Genomic DNA, 16,628 nt, shown 5'->3' on the forward strand with positions numbered 1-16,628 from the left:
AATTTTCAACCAGTGCTTTTAGATGACACCTTGAAGTTTTTGTACCTTTTTTACATGCTTTCTTTAAAGGCCCTTTTCAGAGAACTGCTGTTAATTATGTACATTGCACTTCTGTGGAGTGGCATTAAAAATGCAGTAATTTCCTCTGAGAAATTACTAAGTGATCAAGTGATCTGTCTTGTCCTCAGAACGTTGGGTTTGAGTTTTTTTGTCAGACTAAGGTCTGTTGTGTTTCCACTTGTCATTCATTGTACTTCTAAGAATTAACTGCTGAATTCGGAATAGTAGATGCAGCTGATCTTCATATTAAGGAAAAAAGCCAAGCTCAAACTTAATTTTATTTGTAATTTTGGATTCTGAGCTTATTTTTCTAATTTTAAGAGATACAAAATGAAAATTTCAATTGTGTAAGTTTTGAATCTTGTTCATCTCACATAAATTAAGAATAAACTTGTAGTATAATATCTATGTAAGTTTTACAAAAAACCTTCAAGGAAGTGTTTTCCTTGTGTAGCAGAATAACTACTCCAGAGGTGTTTCTGAAATTTATGTTTGTATGTTTACAACACCAGTATATTTGTTTACCTCTTGAATGAAATTCTTACTAATTTAAGAGCAGTAGTTTGGAAAGTTTCTCAAATAGCACCGGTTCCATGTGCAGGCTCATTTCCTGTCCTGTGACTGGACTCTGAATGCACAGAAGTGAGGGCTTTTAATATAATGCAATGCCTTTTAAATAGCTGACTCCAAGTCCCAGGTAGGGAGCAATTAAAGCTGGTTAAATTAATCTAAATAAGTATGTGTTTGGAGACTGCAGTTCTTTCCTGTAATAAGTTTTGTTAATGTAAGAAGCTACTTATTGACTGACTTTGACAAACAGCCTTCAGCTCCCATGCGATGTTTACAAACATCAGATTGATTGCTCTATGTTAGGATTGGCTTGGTAAAATGGTTTTTATGTTTAGTGATGCATTGCAGAAAAACTTTATTTGACAGTAGGCCAGTAATACTGCTCTTTAAACAGGAACTACTGTCCATGGAAGGAGAAGTTGGTGTATAATAATTTGGCTTTCTCTTAATTAGGATAATCCAATTGGTAGTGTAGTGTTATTTTGTTTTGCTTCTTTTGGGACACTGTAAGAAAGAACATGAACTAAGAGTTGAGGGTTAGAAAGTATGTTCTTAGCTGTGCCTATGGCAGCTCATTCCATTGGCAACTTTTAAAAAAAAACAGACCCTAAAAAGATGCTATCATCAGATGGCTTTTTTTTAAATAGTCAATAGATGCCAGGAGCAAAACTATAAGGCATTTTTTTCTTTCTTTTTTTCCATGTTAATGATTGACTTTCTTTTCAAGACTGCAGAGAAATTCAGCATTCTTCTATCTATGCATCTCTTCATATTTCTAGAAACAAGTACAATTCCTATACTGTATGTCATAAGTGTAAAAAGTGTACAGTTTAAAGGTATTTTAAAGTTGAGCTTTATTATGAATTGTTTGTCTTTGGCTGAGAGAGACCCTTGCTTAATTACTCTTTGTAACGTGAACATGTTCAGTCCTAGAAAACTGATCCCCGAATTAAAAGTGAAACAAATGGGCATATTAAAAGGAAAAGTGATTACACTGCAGACCCAAATCTCTAGTTTTGGCACCAAAGTTGTGCAATTTTCTTTGGCTGTTCTTCAGTTTTTGTCTGTTTAGGAAACACACTTGTGTTTCTGTAGGAATTAAGTACATACCCATAAAGTATTAAAAAATTATTTGGATCACTTCACAGTAGTCTTCATTTATATTATTCTTTTTCTCTAATCTGTTTTTTAAATACTCTTTTTTTCCCTTGGAGCTGAAGCATGATTTTTTAGAGGCCTTAAGGAAGACCAAATAAGCTATTTAAGTTACTAGAGAATAAACATATACACTCAATGTTTAAACACTAGTGCTTTTTTACCTGAAGAATTTGATCTTAATATGTTTTCAACATCTCTGGAAATTGAGGCACATGTGGAGATGCTTGGTTTGGATTGCTTGCTTAATACATAGGCTGTACACCTCCTCAGCATATTGCTGGCTCTTCAGAGTTGGTAGTTGGAAGAGTGTACAGATATGAAGATCACAGTGGAGGAAAGTACATGCTGGGTGCAGCTCCTGAGTGTGAAGCTTCACATCTGGTGAAGCTTGAGGAAAACTATTTTGCAATTTATATTCAGTTTAAGGAGAAGGATTTCTATCCTTTTCTGGATAGTTGGAGTCTATGAATGAGCATTTTAGTAGCACAATTTTTAATAATTCTGTTTTCCAAAGCAATTATCCTAATGTTGAGGATGTTTTAAAAAGACTGGGTGTGGAACAGCATACTTCATAATTTCTACACAACTTTTGTAGCTTACGAATTTCTGGATCAGCTTACCTTAGGTTGAGTTTCTATGCTACTGCCTTGAATGACTTCTACCAGCATTTCTGACACAGATCTCATATTCTACACTTTTTGCAGTTAAATTATATAGATAGTGTCATTCTCTAGGTCATTTATAATTAATTATATGATCTCTCAGAATTTAATCTGTGAACTACTGATTTAGGGGTGCAGATCAGAAGTTGCTAAGCATTGATCCTTTGATGATAGGACATAAATGCTTACCTCCCCTGCCTCTTCATTTTTCTCTTTTTTTTGTAATTTATTTTTAATGCTGGACTTATATCTGTCCTGTTGCCTAGGTATTTTGGAAAGTCTATACCTGAGTATCTTCTTCCAAAGGTGCAGTAGTTCATCTTGGAGCCTTAAGGTGGTTTTAGTTTTCAGTGCTGTCAATGCTGACCTGTAACTTGCTTAGCACTGGTAATAATGGATGGGACTACTAGGGAACTCCTATGCCTGGAGGTTGTATGTCAGACCTGGCTACAGAGCTGTGTTGTTTCTTTACTTGAAAATTCCATTCAGTTCTTACTGAAATACCAAACTCTTGAACGTGGTGGCTTACACTGTACTGTTCATACTCATTAGGTTTTTTTTTTTTTTCATTTGCCTGTTTTTGGTGGGCTTTTTTGTTTTTTTGGGTTTTTTTGATTTTTTAAAGGTAGAAATGGGGATCATCTAAAAGTTGTGTTCCTGGGAAGTGCCAGAACAGCTGTGCTGTGTAGAGAGGAGAGTGGGAAAGGACATCTAAAACTTTTCCACTGTATGGGAGGGACAGACAGTACCTGCTGCTCTTGGCAAATGGTAGTCAGAAAGTAGCCTCCCACTGCCACCAGCTAGTTTGGCTGAAGAAAATGGCAAATTTGTTCAAAAAAAATACTAGAAGGATTTTGTTTAGACTGCAGGTCCAGAATTTTCAAGTTAGGAAATCCTAACTTTTGGGATTGTCTTGGCAATCTAAATCTAGCTACTTCTCTCTGTCAGTTATCTTGCACTGACTCTGCTCAATTTCTTGTGTGTTTTTTGTTTTTTTCATCTGCTGCTCCTCATCCTTGTCCTTTATAAATGTTACCTTATTCAGCAAGCAGGATGGGTATGTGCAGCAGAAGTGTTACAATGTTAGCTGGGAAAACTACATGGTTTCTCTTATTTTTGAGTGCTTGATTCTCTAGTACAAATACTATTGGTTTTGTGTAGCCTCTTGATCTTATGTGTCAAAAGAGGCATTTAAAAATATTTACTTGTTAGCTAGTGTCAATATTCACTTTATTTAAAAATGCTGTGTAACTACAATATTGTAGCTGTATCCTTGGAGGGAAATAGAATGTGATATGAAATATTTAATCTACAGTATTTTAAAAGTATACACTGAGACACAGTGTAATCTGCTTTATTAACATGCCATTCCTGCAAGTACCCCTCTATTAAATGGAATCTGGCATTAAAAGCATATAAATATTTGCTTTCATCTTTAGTTTCTCTTTCTGCAAACATGGCATGTTTGTTATGTCTGAAATTAAGAAAACATTTGAAATGCAATACTTGTACAGAAAGCAAAGAATAAGCAGAAAAGCCCCACTTTTATTAGAAGTAGGAACACTGTATGTCATTCCGTGAGGTTTGTTGCATCATTAATGTTAAAAGACAATTATAAGATTGTTATGAAAGTAACGTAAATAATAGCTGACAACTGAGAGCAAAAATTGCTGAGACTCTTACAAAAACATTTTCAGCTCTTCTGCTGACAGATCAGCATTTATGTGCCCCACCTTAACTGATTTCTTTATGTTGATCTTTGATTTTATTAGGTGGAATACTGTACCTGGTAGTTAGCTGGATTTCTGTTACTGTGTCTCAAGGCAAAACCAATATTTTCTTTTGGCTTATGATTTACCCAATTGAGCTATCTTGAACTTTCTTACCAAGTAATTAAATGTAGTCTTGCTATCTTCACACAGGAATATTGATTGTCTCTGAAAGGAAGTATGGACCAGAAAAATAATAAACAGAAAGTGTTGAAATGCAGTACAAGGGGAAAGGAATATTAACAAAGCCTTCAAGACAGTGTTAGTCTGCATTCACAGATCATGCTTTTTATTCATATATGTAGTTTGTGGATTTCTTTTGGGGATTTTTTTAAAACGTTTTTAGGGTACTCTGGGGTTTTTTTTTAGTAAGTTCAAAAAGTTTTCAAGGTGGGGGGAAAGAACAAGAAATGTGGCTTAAAATTCAGCATAAAAAAAGCTATTGAAAAATACTGCTGGGGCCAGCATTGCAAAGAACTTGGAAGCTGAACAAATCCAGACCAATGTCTATTAGCTCTTTATCCTTGAATATACATGTCTGTATAATTTACAGAATGGTGTGAAAATGCTTATTTTAATTCCAGGGGAGCATGATGTAGGTATGCCTTGTGACTGTACCTAATACTTGGATCATAGAATCACCTGAGGGGAATGCCAGAAATCTTCAACTGCTGATGTTTCTTGTCTTGTCACATTGTTTGACTTTGACTTTCTGTTACATGTAGAAACTACTCCTGATGTCATCCTGATCTCTTTGCTTAAATAAAAAAGTAATTTTCCCTAAATTAAAAAAGCTACTGTGGTGTTCACTAGTTTTGCCTCAGCAGTATTTAAAAAAAGTAAAGGTAACTTTAGAGTATTATTTTGAAGCTACTTCATCTTGGCACTGGTTGGCTTATTAAATAAAGATTAATTAATGTGTTCAAAGAAGTGTAACTTATTTAGTAAATTGTAAAAGTAGATTTTGAGTAAAAATAATACTTTTTTTTCTTCTGTTTATTTTACATGTACAAGGGCAAGAAGCTTAAAGCAAATTAATATGTTACCTCTGTAAGGCATTTCATTAATACTCTATGTGCTTTCTAAGGGGTTTGGCCCACAATGATTATATATGTGATAATGCAGTTATGAAGACCAAGACTTAAGTGATTTTGTTTTTCAGAACTTCTGAGTTTCACCAGTTATGTGAACTTCTATTCAGTTTTTTTTTTTGGTGCCGAGTATGTTGTGATTTGTGCCATAGCAAAACATCTAAAGAATGCATTGTCTGAAGAATTGTGTCCTGGCAGTTTTTTTATTCAATGATCAAGTTACAGAGTGGACATAAAATAGAAGATAAATACTGAGCTTTCCTCTTATTACAGATCAAAATGTGATTTTTGTTTAATACATCTGATGTGAATTTAGCCTTTTGATATTAGATATCAAAATATCATGTATGGTCATTATATATGTATAGGAACTGGCAGAGGTAAATGTGTGCATGTAATCTTTCTGAAGAGATTTTTCCAGTGTGACAGGGTGGGAGGTTTTCATTGTTTGAGATGGGTTTGGTTTTGGTTTTTTATTTTATTTATTGTTTTGGGTTTTTTTCCTTATCCAGAGTTTTGGAATATGACCAACTTTAGTTGTTAGAACAGGAAGAAGATAACAGAATTAACTGAAATAGCAGCGTTTTCTTACCTCTTCAGTTCACTGTTATACTTTTCCTGTCCAAGCAAAATTTTACAAGCTGCTTGCTCAAATAGAAAAATAGGGGGTTCGCAGTCATGTAAGCAAAACAAAGTGCTTCCTACATATGCATTCAAAATTATTTAAATACCAGTAAATGTTGAATAAAGAATAGGAACCTGGAGAGGCTTTCAGGCTCCAGAAGATATATCAGTAGATTAAATACATACTGTTAGACTTGAACTTAGGAGAGGCAAATTCACTAGCTAGACTTTTAAAACATAACAGTCCAAAAGGAATAAAACCTGCAAAGTAGTTCTAATTAAGAAAGTGTATTTGTTGCATGTGGATTCTGCAGACTTGTGTTGCAAAAATTTAACTGAAATATTTTTCAATCTTTCCAGGATTTGATATGCACTCTGTTAGGCATCTCTCTTACTTCTGCTTGGTATTAAAGGAATGTTATCCTTTTTCAAGAGGAAATAAAGACATGCAGATGGATTCTGATTTTTACATAGTTATTCATTTGCCTGTGTTGTCTTTCAAGTTGGTCAGAACAGTTTGAGAGGTTTTTTTATTTTTAAGTTAATAAGTTATATAGTAAGTTTCATCTTTTATTGAAGAATAGGATAACAAAATTGTGGTTTTTCACTGTTTTAAAAAAAAGTGTATTGAAAGACAAATTTTACAAACACTTTCATAAGCAGCTGCTGCCACAGATTTCCATGAGAAGAGCAGGGAGAGTTTCATCTGTCCAGGTGGGCATTCTGGTCTTCAAAAACTGAAGTTTTTGGCTATGGAGCTAGGAGGAATAGTTGGTAAGGCTCCAGAATTAATTTCAATTCCCCAAATAAATTCTTCCTAACTTTTTATTCTAGTTTTATGCTAATTGTCTTCCAGTAGGTGTCATTGGAATTACTATACTTATGTGTAGAGAAGTCCTGTATCTTTTCTTTTTCCTACAAGTCTCAGTACATTTTGTGGAACTTTGCTGAACAAGGCTTGAAAATTCAAGTGTTCTGGAAACTCAGTTTGCTTTGTTGCAACTTGTTCGATAAATTTTTTTAACATTTAAACATATCTGCAATCTTTGTGTGGGAAAAGAAGGGTATTTTATTTGCTCTGTAAAGTGGAACAAAATTTGATTGTTAATGGGTATTAGCATAGGTCAAGAGAAACTTGTATGTTAATGATACTCAATGAAATTTTACAGGCTGTAATACAGTTTTCCTGTATTGTGTGTACCTTTAGTAGTTCTATGCTGGATAAAGGACAATGCAAAATAATAAACTGATAAAACTGGAGACTCAAGACAGGTATGCTAATTAAAATACTAGGGTTCATTCATGTTCAAAAATTGCTTAGTTTTAGTGGATATATGATCTTTCTTTGGATGTTTGATTAATACAGATTTTCATATTGAGTTCCTTGTGCTTGAGTTACTATAGTAATGTTGTCAAAATCACATACTTGTTCAAGAAAACGTTCTCTCCAGTTTATATTTCAAAAACTTAAGAATATTGAGGTAAAATAATATCTGTGGAATTAAAAAACATGGCCTGTGCAGTGGTTAGTAAAGATGGATGAAAAAGAGGCTGATTATCTCTCACTGGCTTTCTGAGGTTAAGCTGCCACACCGTTGGTTACCAAAAATACTGGTTTCACTTTTCCCTGTAACCAGTTGCCATATTGCCACAGTGATATGTAACTGAAACTGGGAGAGGAAGTCATGAGTCAAAGAAGGCAGCTGTGAGATTTGCTAATATGTTAAAAGCACATCTCTTACATTGACAAAATCTATTTTATGCATTTCTGTAAAAGGTGAGGAAGCAAGGACTGAGTAACACACTCAGCTCTCTGAATGCATTGACCAGTGCATTAAGGGTGTCATCCTTTACAGGCCAGATTATCTATCCAGTGTCTCCATGTGAGGAGACTGTAGGTGCTATTTCAGACATTTGGTTCAAAGGGAGCTTTGCCTGTTAAAGACAAGCAGGGAGTTGATATTCCCATTTGTAGTGCACATCAGTGTTTTACAGGGCTGGGGCTGGGGAAGTAGTTCTGGCTCACTCAGTTGGCTGTGGCACAATTAAAACTGTTCTGAAAAATGTTTTTTCATCTGTGTAGTTTTGGCATGTAGCTCTAAAGAAACAAAAACAAGAATCAGAATGACTGCTAGTGCTAAAACATCAAAAGGCTGCAGTGGTCATCAGCTTGAAACCTAACGTTTCTTTTGAGACCAGCTAGATAGTAGTCACTGAATATCATTGGAACAGTCACCTTTTTAAGAATTTTTGAATTCCTCTGTCAATGTACTTTGTTTTAAATAACTGGTAAGTTGGGGGAAAATGATGGTTTTTTTCTCCCAGTAGTTGATATGCTTGACTTGCCTTTAGAAGATAATACAGAAAGCTGTTCTTTTTCGATGTGCTTATACTGGAAAAAGGGCTAGTGTGAACAGATTCCTTAGCAAAAAAATGCCTTTGCTGAGGTGTTTTTTGTAGTTCTGGGAGGTGCCCCAAGTTCTCTAAGCCTTGCCTCCTCATTGGGGATTTATCAGTGTACTGTAGCAATTAATACTGTCAGGTCTAAGTCAGATCCTAGATTGCAAAATGATGAAGTCTTTAAACAGCTCTCCCTTACCTATCCCAAATACATGCCTTTTTTTTTATTCTTCAGGGGGGTTTTATTACATCTTTGATAGGAAAAAAAAAAGGAAGTAGAATGTATGGAAAATTCATTTAAGTAGCGGGAGCTTCAAAATCAGTACCCAGTCTGTGCATCTTGAAGGGTTCTACAGCAACATGGTCTCATTTCCCCAAAATAGTTGTATTGCCCAACAAAATGTAAGGTGCTTTGGACAGTAATAATCTGCCTGGAAGTATCAGATTAAGCAAAAGGATGGTTGAAGAGCTGTGATCTAGGTATGGGTGGTTAGTCTAATAGCAGATGTAACAACCTGCTAGCACTAAGTTTGTAGTGTAGAGGCTGTGTAGATACCTGCCACGTGAAGAGTTTCAGAGCTCTGTATTTTGACAAGTTTATAGCTGCTACCCGTGTGTGTTGTTTAAATGAAATACTTGGTTTAATTTAGAGGGGAAGGCACAGACGAGTAGTTTCCAACTACTTTTAAAGTAGTTTGTGCACTCCAAATTACCTTCTGTCTATTTATATTTTGAAAGTTGGAAAGGGTCTTCTGTGAACATCTTTCTTGAGCTTCTTCTAACACTCTGCTATTATAATTATATATGAATAGAATGGTTTGTTATGTGAATTGGCAAATGTACTTAAAGCTGTAGCTAAAGATGTTTGCTTAGTCTTGCCACATCTGATGGGCATGAAGCCAAAGCACCTTTCTTTATGTTATGATTCTCTGATCTTTCCAAATAGCTGTGTATTTGGCTGTGCTTTTTTTGACTTGGTTCAGTAGGTTTTACCGTTTCCAAGAGATTTGTGAAAGCAATTATTTGACTTTGATTGCATTCTATAATTAATTGTAATTATGTTGTTTGAAGTTTACTAGGGTCACATCTGTTCTGTATTGAGTAAATCTTTGTGGAGCCTGTGTCTGCCTTCCAGTGAAAGATGTACAAGACAGTCTGAAGTCCATCTGCAGACCTAAGCTTTAAATTAAGCTAGAATTTTTCAAGAATGCCTAACTAGCTTAGTTATTAAGTAAAAAAAAAAGTCATTGAGAAACCAAAGGACACAATGGCACTTTATTTTAAAGAAAATCTGGGTTTGCTCTGCCTTTACCTGGTGATGACTGAAAACTTTAACTATAGTTAGTAGCACTGAATAGATCTATTGCACCTTATCTTCTACACAGTCCAAAAAACCCCAGGGACAGATGACTTTTGAAGTCAAAGTACACTCACTTCTATGTTAGCCTGAAAAATATTTAGTTTTCCAAGTATTCTTAAAAAACCATTTTACCCAAGGCTTACTTCTAACTTTACATTTTTCTTTAGGTGTTTTGACTGCTTAACTTTTATCACTTACCTGCAAAGCTGCTTTCTTCCTAATACAAAAAGGGGAAAAGTAGAAAAACATTAGTACGCATATACAATTGTGATTCTGGTTTAAATGTCTCATGGTACTGCTCTACAAATCAGATACTTCTTGAGTTAATATTTGCTTGGTTTAGTAATAAATCTTGGAGAATATGCAGTAAACCCTCTACTATCAATTTTTCTAGAGTTCTGCTATGGGTGGTAGGAATATTCTGAGTGAAGAATTAACAGATTTCTTTTGTCATTGTTACTGTCCTTTCTGTAACTGTTTTACATCCAGCTCTCTTTCCAGCTCACCTCTGTCCTCAGATGAAGGAACCATCTCTTGCAATGCAGGGGGTTGGTAGCTTGGGCATCTTGTGTTTATTTTACAAGGGCTGCCACTGGTTGCAAATATCAGCATTAGCATACAAAGAGAAAATATTTTCATTCTATAGCTATTAGCTTTTTCTAACTTCTATTTTGCTGTAATTTCAAGATATTGTAGGCACAAACAGCTGAAGATTTGTTTCAGATAAGCTTTCTTTTCCATATGTTTTCAGAAGCCACTGTCGTGTTTGAGACTTGGTTATCTAACATCATTATTTGAAAAACAGGAATCATATTGTTGTGTACGATGTTCATAAAGCACTTTCCTTGAGTATTTGTAAAAAAGTATATGCATATACTTTTTTTGTTAAAAAGCAACTTCAGAGAAAATACTGATTGATTTTGATCAAAATATTTTGTTAACTGTTTACATTGTCCTCACGTCTTCTCTGTTTGGTTATTTTGTTGTATGTGTGGGGTAAAATAACAATTGTTCCTGTGTTTTATAATTTTTGTTTGGTTTATTTGTCAGAAATTTAATATTAATAGAGTAATACAAGGCTTTCATTGCATGTTTTTATGGGAGGAGTTTGAAGATGTATTGTCTGTAAAATAAACTGCTAATCTTTCTGTAGGTGGCAACAAATGATCTGATGATTTTCATAGTGGTTTGGAGCTTTTTATCTGATTTCATTTTCAATAGGAAAATCAACTGCACATAAAGCTTTATTCTCAGCCCTAATCTGGGATTGCTCTTCCAATAATGATTACAAAAAGATTGGTTCCCTTTAGCTTTATAAAGTATGTTAATGTATGTGGTAGAACCTGCAATGTCAAGCAGATGCATTTGGTTGTAATTTACTGCTCAGAAATAATTGAACTGGAAGGGATCTTACTGAAAGAAGTTAGTAATATAGTGATTACTTCTGGTTTTACAGTGTACATTCATATATATGCGATGTTTATCTTCCATAGATAAATATGTTTTATGCTTTGCTGTGAAAAATACAATATCAGTTTTTCCGTGTTTTAGATTAAATAAGATTATGAATCAGGTGGCCATTCAGCGAAAGAAGCATTTTGTTGAACGAGTGCACAGTTACTGGTTGCTTAAAAGACTGTCTAGGAATGGTGTTCCACTCTTGAGAAGGCTGCAATCCAGTTTACAGTCACAAAGAAACACACAACAGGTATGTGACATACTTTTTATTTATAAGAATAAATTGGAAATTTTCTCTTTTATTGCGTTAAAAATAAACTAGGAAGCCTATCACAAAACTTTTTTTTACTCAGGACTGAATAAATACTTTACCCTATTCTGAAGTGATATTACCTATTTTGGGAATTGGCAATTATCTAATACTTTTTAATATGTGAGAGGTAAAAAAAAAAATTGTGCAGCTTTTTCTTCTGTTTTGCTTAAATGTTTCACAAAAAATGCTATCATCACAAATATCATAATGCCATTATTCTTTGATAAGTGTTGTAGTTTTTTGGAACCCATTAATCAGTGTACTGTCAGATAAAAAAATAAAAGTTATTTTAAATTCATCAAAAGATGCAAAGCAGATGTCTTATTTGACACTTGACGAAAATGTGGATTTTAACAGGGTAAAGGTTAGACAGCTAGTTTACAGTTTTCAAATTCAGATGTGTATTGCCCACCTTGTTCGGTAATAACAAAATGGAAGTTGTTGATGAAGTTCAAAGACCTGTTTGAGCTTCTGGTTTTGCTTTTGACACAGTTAAGTGGGATTGTAGACAAGCTTAAGTTTAGTTGTACACTCCTATGAATAAGTTGCTGTAAAACATCAAAACACCAACTCCAGGTGGTCTGTTTTGGTTTCAAGTTACTGGAGAGCTTCAAAAATAGTTAAAACTTCTGAATTGTGTGGGTCCTTGCATGTAGACTTTGAAATGCTATGAAACATTGTGATGTGGAAACTTTCACTCCATCCGAGTTACCTTTTTTAATGGAATGGAATGTGTAGGTGGGGGTGTTCTTTCTATTCTCCTGGCACTTGACTTCCTGTAAATAGCTTCTAAAATGTAGGAATTAATTTTATAATAATTTACTTGTATTAAGTTGATTCTTTTTGCCCCTCTGAAGTGGAACTGTTATTTTTGTTAGAACTGTATTTCTGTTTGCTGATTTTGTAGTCATAAAAAATACTGTGGTCAACACTGCTTCCTAATTATTTGATCTGTCTTGTTTGTGTGTGTTTAGTTTTTTTGCTTTTCTTGTGAAAAAACTAATTAATAATTTCCAGAATAATTGGGATTGGAAAGGACCTCTGGAGGTCATTGTTGGACACAACCCCACTGCTCAAGCAGGGCCACTTAGAACAGGCTGTCCAGCACCATGTCCAGTTGGCTTTTGAGTTATCTCCAAGGGTGGAAACTCCACAACCTCTCTGGGCAGCTGTGTCAGTGCTTGGTCACCCTTACAGTTTAGAAAAAACAGGAGTCTTCAGATGTCTGTTCTTACTTTGTGCCCATTGCCTCTTGTGTTGTCACTGGGCACCACTGAACAGAGCCTGGCTCCATCTTCTTGCCTCCTCCCTTCAGGTATTTATGGGTATTGGTGAGATTTCTGCCCCTGAGCCTTTTCTCCTCCAGGCTAAACAGTTCCAGCTCTCTCAGCCTTTCCTCATAGCTGAGATTCTCAAATTCCAGTTACATGGACTCCTTTTAGGTGAACTCTGAATATAAATCAACCACTTGTTTATCTTGTTTTCATTGTTTCTATATCACTCCATTTTGAAGTTTGATTAATTTTTTACTTCTGCATGAGAGGTTCTGAAGAGTGATACCTGTCAGTTTACCTAATTAGTGTTTCCTAATAATAGTTGAAATTAATTTATTCAGACAATAAACTTCTTTTTAAATGAGCATGAGTCCTTATAAAATACTAAAGGCAAGCACAAGAGTGTGGTGCTATTGTGGCAGTGTAGAACTAGACCATTGTTAGTGTGTGAAAAAAATTACACGAGCCAGTTTTCTTCTGGGATGGCATGATAAGGGTGCAACATTACTATATATTTAAATAATGACTATCACAATAAAACTATTATTGTAATTGATATTCCATTAAAATAAAATAGGCCTTTGATATGAGCATTTTAAAATTCAGTTGCCTGCTTACTTCGATACAAACAGTAGTTCTTTATTTTCTTTTCTAATTTGAGAGTGATTCTTAAATAAGGAAATAATGTATTCTAAATAAATTGGAAGCTGCTTATATTGGTCTGTTGAAAAGTTTGTTCTTTTGAAAAGTAAAATCTAGTTTCAAGGTGGGCTGAGTATTAAATGAAGTCTGTTGATGAAAAATACATAGTTAGTGCTTTTCATTGAGTAGCAAGTGTCCTGTGTATGACATTGTGTCTTTTCCAGAGCACTTTCAATAGCTATTTATTAAAGCAGTCGTAACTGCAAGGAAATTAATGTATTTTGTTATTCCCAAGTGTAAACCAATTTGTAACTAAGACAATACACAGCAATGGCATTAGCTGTTGTGAAAACACCTTAAAATTTTTTGATAGGCATGATTATTTTATTTCATTTCAGTCCAGATGGGAAAATTCTTTTTATTTTATGAGGGGTCAGAATATCAAGAAACCTACATAGATTTTTCAGTTAACCATATATGAACAGTGATGTAATAAAATTCAGGTTTTTTAAAACATTGTTATTTAAACAGAAAAGAAGTGTTATAATGACAAACCAAAACCCTGAAAATGGTTTCAGGATGTATGGTGGAAAGTGATTTTGATCCCTCTCTGTTAGGTTACTAGAACAAATTTGGCAAAGGGAGAGGTCTTCATGATCTAGACTTCCTAATAAAAGTATTTCAGAGTTCAGTTATTGTATGGTTTTGAAGATCTAAGAGTTCTAAACCAGGCTAAAAGACCTAGACTGCCTCACCATTTGCAGGAGCAAGGAACTCTGTAAGAGAATGGTTTGTGCTGTCACTTCTCTCTCCACCTAGAGAAATTAAGGAGAGGTATTTGAATATTCTAATGCTACTTATATCTTCATTATTTTAGTTTTTTTCCCTGAATTTTAAGAATGCTTGAATGAAAATGAGGCATGAAATGTAAGTGTAGAAGCTTGCTGCTGCTGTAGTGATGTTAGTTTAAAGCCACTGTGAGAAGAAATAAAAGAGAAGGTGCTGATGACTTAAGATCACACCTGCACTGAAGATTTCATTAAGAACACAAGTTGCAGCCACTAAATGGTTTTGTCTGATTGCCATACAAGTCCAGCAGAGCATGCTAATAAAACTAATTGTATTGCTCAAGGTCCAGTTTCATCACTGTCATTCTATTTTTGTTTGTATTATATTAAGGCACAGTCTCTCTAAGGAGTGAGGCTGTTCTCACACATTCACATCCAGCATAAGGAGGGATATGGTGCTACACTGACAGTGTTCCTGCTGGTGTGGAGACACTGGTAGCATACTAATGGTGAGACGAGTTCTCAGCTGCTGCATCTTCTTTGTGTAGACTTAAAAATGTTTTCCTCTTCCCTCAGTATTAACAAATAGGTGATATTCTAGGTAATATTTAATACTATGTTCAGCAAGAACTAAGTCCATTGGAAAATCATAGACTCACAGAATGGTTTGGAGTAGAAGGGTCCTTAAAGATCATCTAGTTCCCACCCTGCTGCCATGGGCAGGGACAGCTTCCACTAGACCAAGTTACTCAATGCCCCACCCAACCTGATCTTGGACACTGTCAGGGATGGGGCATTAACAGCTTCTCTGACCAATCTGTTCCAGTGTCTCACCACCCTCACAGTCAAGAATTTCTTCCTAATATCTAATCTAAATTTCCCTTCTTTCAGTTTTAACTCATTTCTCCTTGTCCTAGCAGTACAGTTCCTGATGAAGAATCCCCCTTCAAACGAGAATTTCTTTATAAATTTTTCTTGTGTCATCAGCCAAATGAAACTTGGTGGTTGTCAGGACAGTTGTAAAAAGAGGGAAGAAGAAGAACTTTCCTACCAGAAAGTTCTATGTCAAAAAGCTAAAAAATTTGAAAGAAACTCTTTATATTTTAAGTTTTTACCGGTTGGTTGTTGGAAACCATTGCATTGTGCTCTCTTCAACTTTCACTGATCTTTTAATCTAATTAAGGTATGTGTTGTATATCAGAAAATAAATAGGTTAGGGCAAAGGAGAGTTATTTAGCTATTAAGCTGTAAACTGTCTGCCAACATTACTTTGCATAGAAGTGTCAAAAAAATTGGAGGCTTGCTATTAATCTCCAAACCAGAGTGCTATTCAGAAAGGTGGTGTATGTGTGCAGAAAAAAAAGGGAGGCAGGGTGCTTTTGATATTTTGGGTCACATCTCCAGATTGACAAGTATGTGCCTATTATAGGGAATGAAATTAGTAAAACAACTGATTCAGGTAAAATATTTTTATTTTATTTGAGTGCAACTGCACCTTGAGGTTCAGCCAAGTACTTAAATGTCTGATAAACAATCTAAGGCCTGCTGTAACATTATTTTTTCTTGCTGTATTTAAGTTTCCTGACCCACCCTAGAACTAGTACACTTTGTTGACTTAGCTTTCATCAGGCTCGGTTCTCCAGTTTCTTAAATTATGCAGTTAAATAGGGCAAAAAGCAGGCTCTGAGTGTTTGCAAGCAAAGGGATGACAAGCTTGCTACTTCTGGCAGTTTAATTTTGGTTCTGACAAACAGGAGAACTGAAAAAATTGTACAACTAAGAGTTGGGTTGCATTTCCGCACATGAGGTTGATACTCAGAGATGAAGGGGTTTAGGAGACTAGTGCTTAGTGGCATAGACTTCCTGTTTCAGTGAGTCTCAGAATTTTAAGGAATTGAAAGTTCCTGAAAATATTAATACTATTAACTGTCAAAATTTACTTTGAACTATTCTGACCCCAGCAGTTACATTATCGAGTCTATGTAAAGATTTAACTCTTTAAAAGAAATTACAACTGTCAGTTATAATTGTCATTGGGAAAGGGAACTAGAAGTTTCTAGCTCCAGTTTTTAGGTTGTTTTTTGTTATTTTGGTTTTTTTTTTTTTTCCCTTAATGAAAAGAAGAACAAACTGTTATTTCTGGATAGGTATATTCTAGTGCAGAAATAGTTGATATTTTAAGTATTTTCAACTTCAGTGAAGTCAGAGATTTGAATAATACTAAGCTTTACCTTTACAAAGTACATGAAGCAATAAAATACAACGCAGATGATAGAATTATAGCACTGGCAAATCTATTAGATAATGTTTTTAAGCTTCCAGTTTTTGTAATTCTATTTTTAGAGCCAACTATCTGAAAAATGGCACAAACGTCCTTTAGAGGACCTATGGTACTCCTAAATTATTCTTCTCTTAAGGAATTTATGGCTTTTGGTGTAATAATTTGTAATGTTTGTTCA

The 16,628-nt window shown here is 34.8% G+C and overlaps 1 protein-coding gene across 9 annotated transcripts in view; it reads left to right on the forward strand.

Moving 5' to 3' along the window:
* Nucleotides 1-16,628, forward strand: part of BRD1 (bromodomain containing 1) — a 68,495-nt gene that overhangs the window by 15,936 nt on the left and 35,931 nt on the right. For all 9 annotated transcript variants that reach the window (XM_077179057.1, XM_077179056.1, XM_077179055.1 and 6 more), the window contains one exon: nucleotides 11,246-11,402. In XM_077179057.1, the coding sequence (XP_077035172.1) occupies nucleotides 11,246-11,402 (157 nt within the window). The remainder of the gene's footprint in view (nucleotides 1-11,245; nucleotides 11,403-16,628) is intronic.

Source organism: Agelaius phoeniceus, chromosome 5 (genome assembly GCF_051311805.1).
Source record: "Agelaius phoeniceus isolate bAgePho1 chromosome 5, bAgePho1.hap1, whole genome shotgun sequence".
In the NCBI taxonomy this organism is placed as follows: Eukaryota; Metazoa; Chordata; class Aves; order Passeriformes; family Icteridae; genus Agelaius; species Agelaius phoeniceus.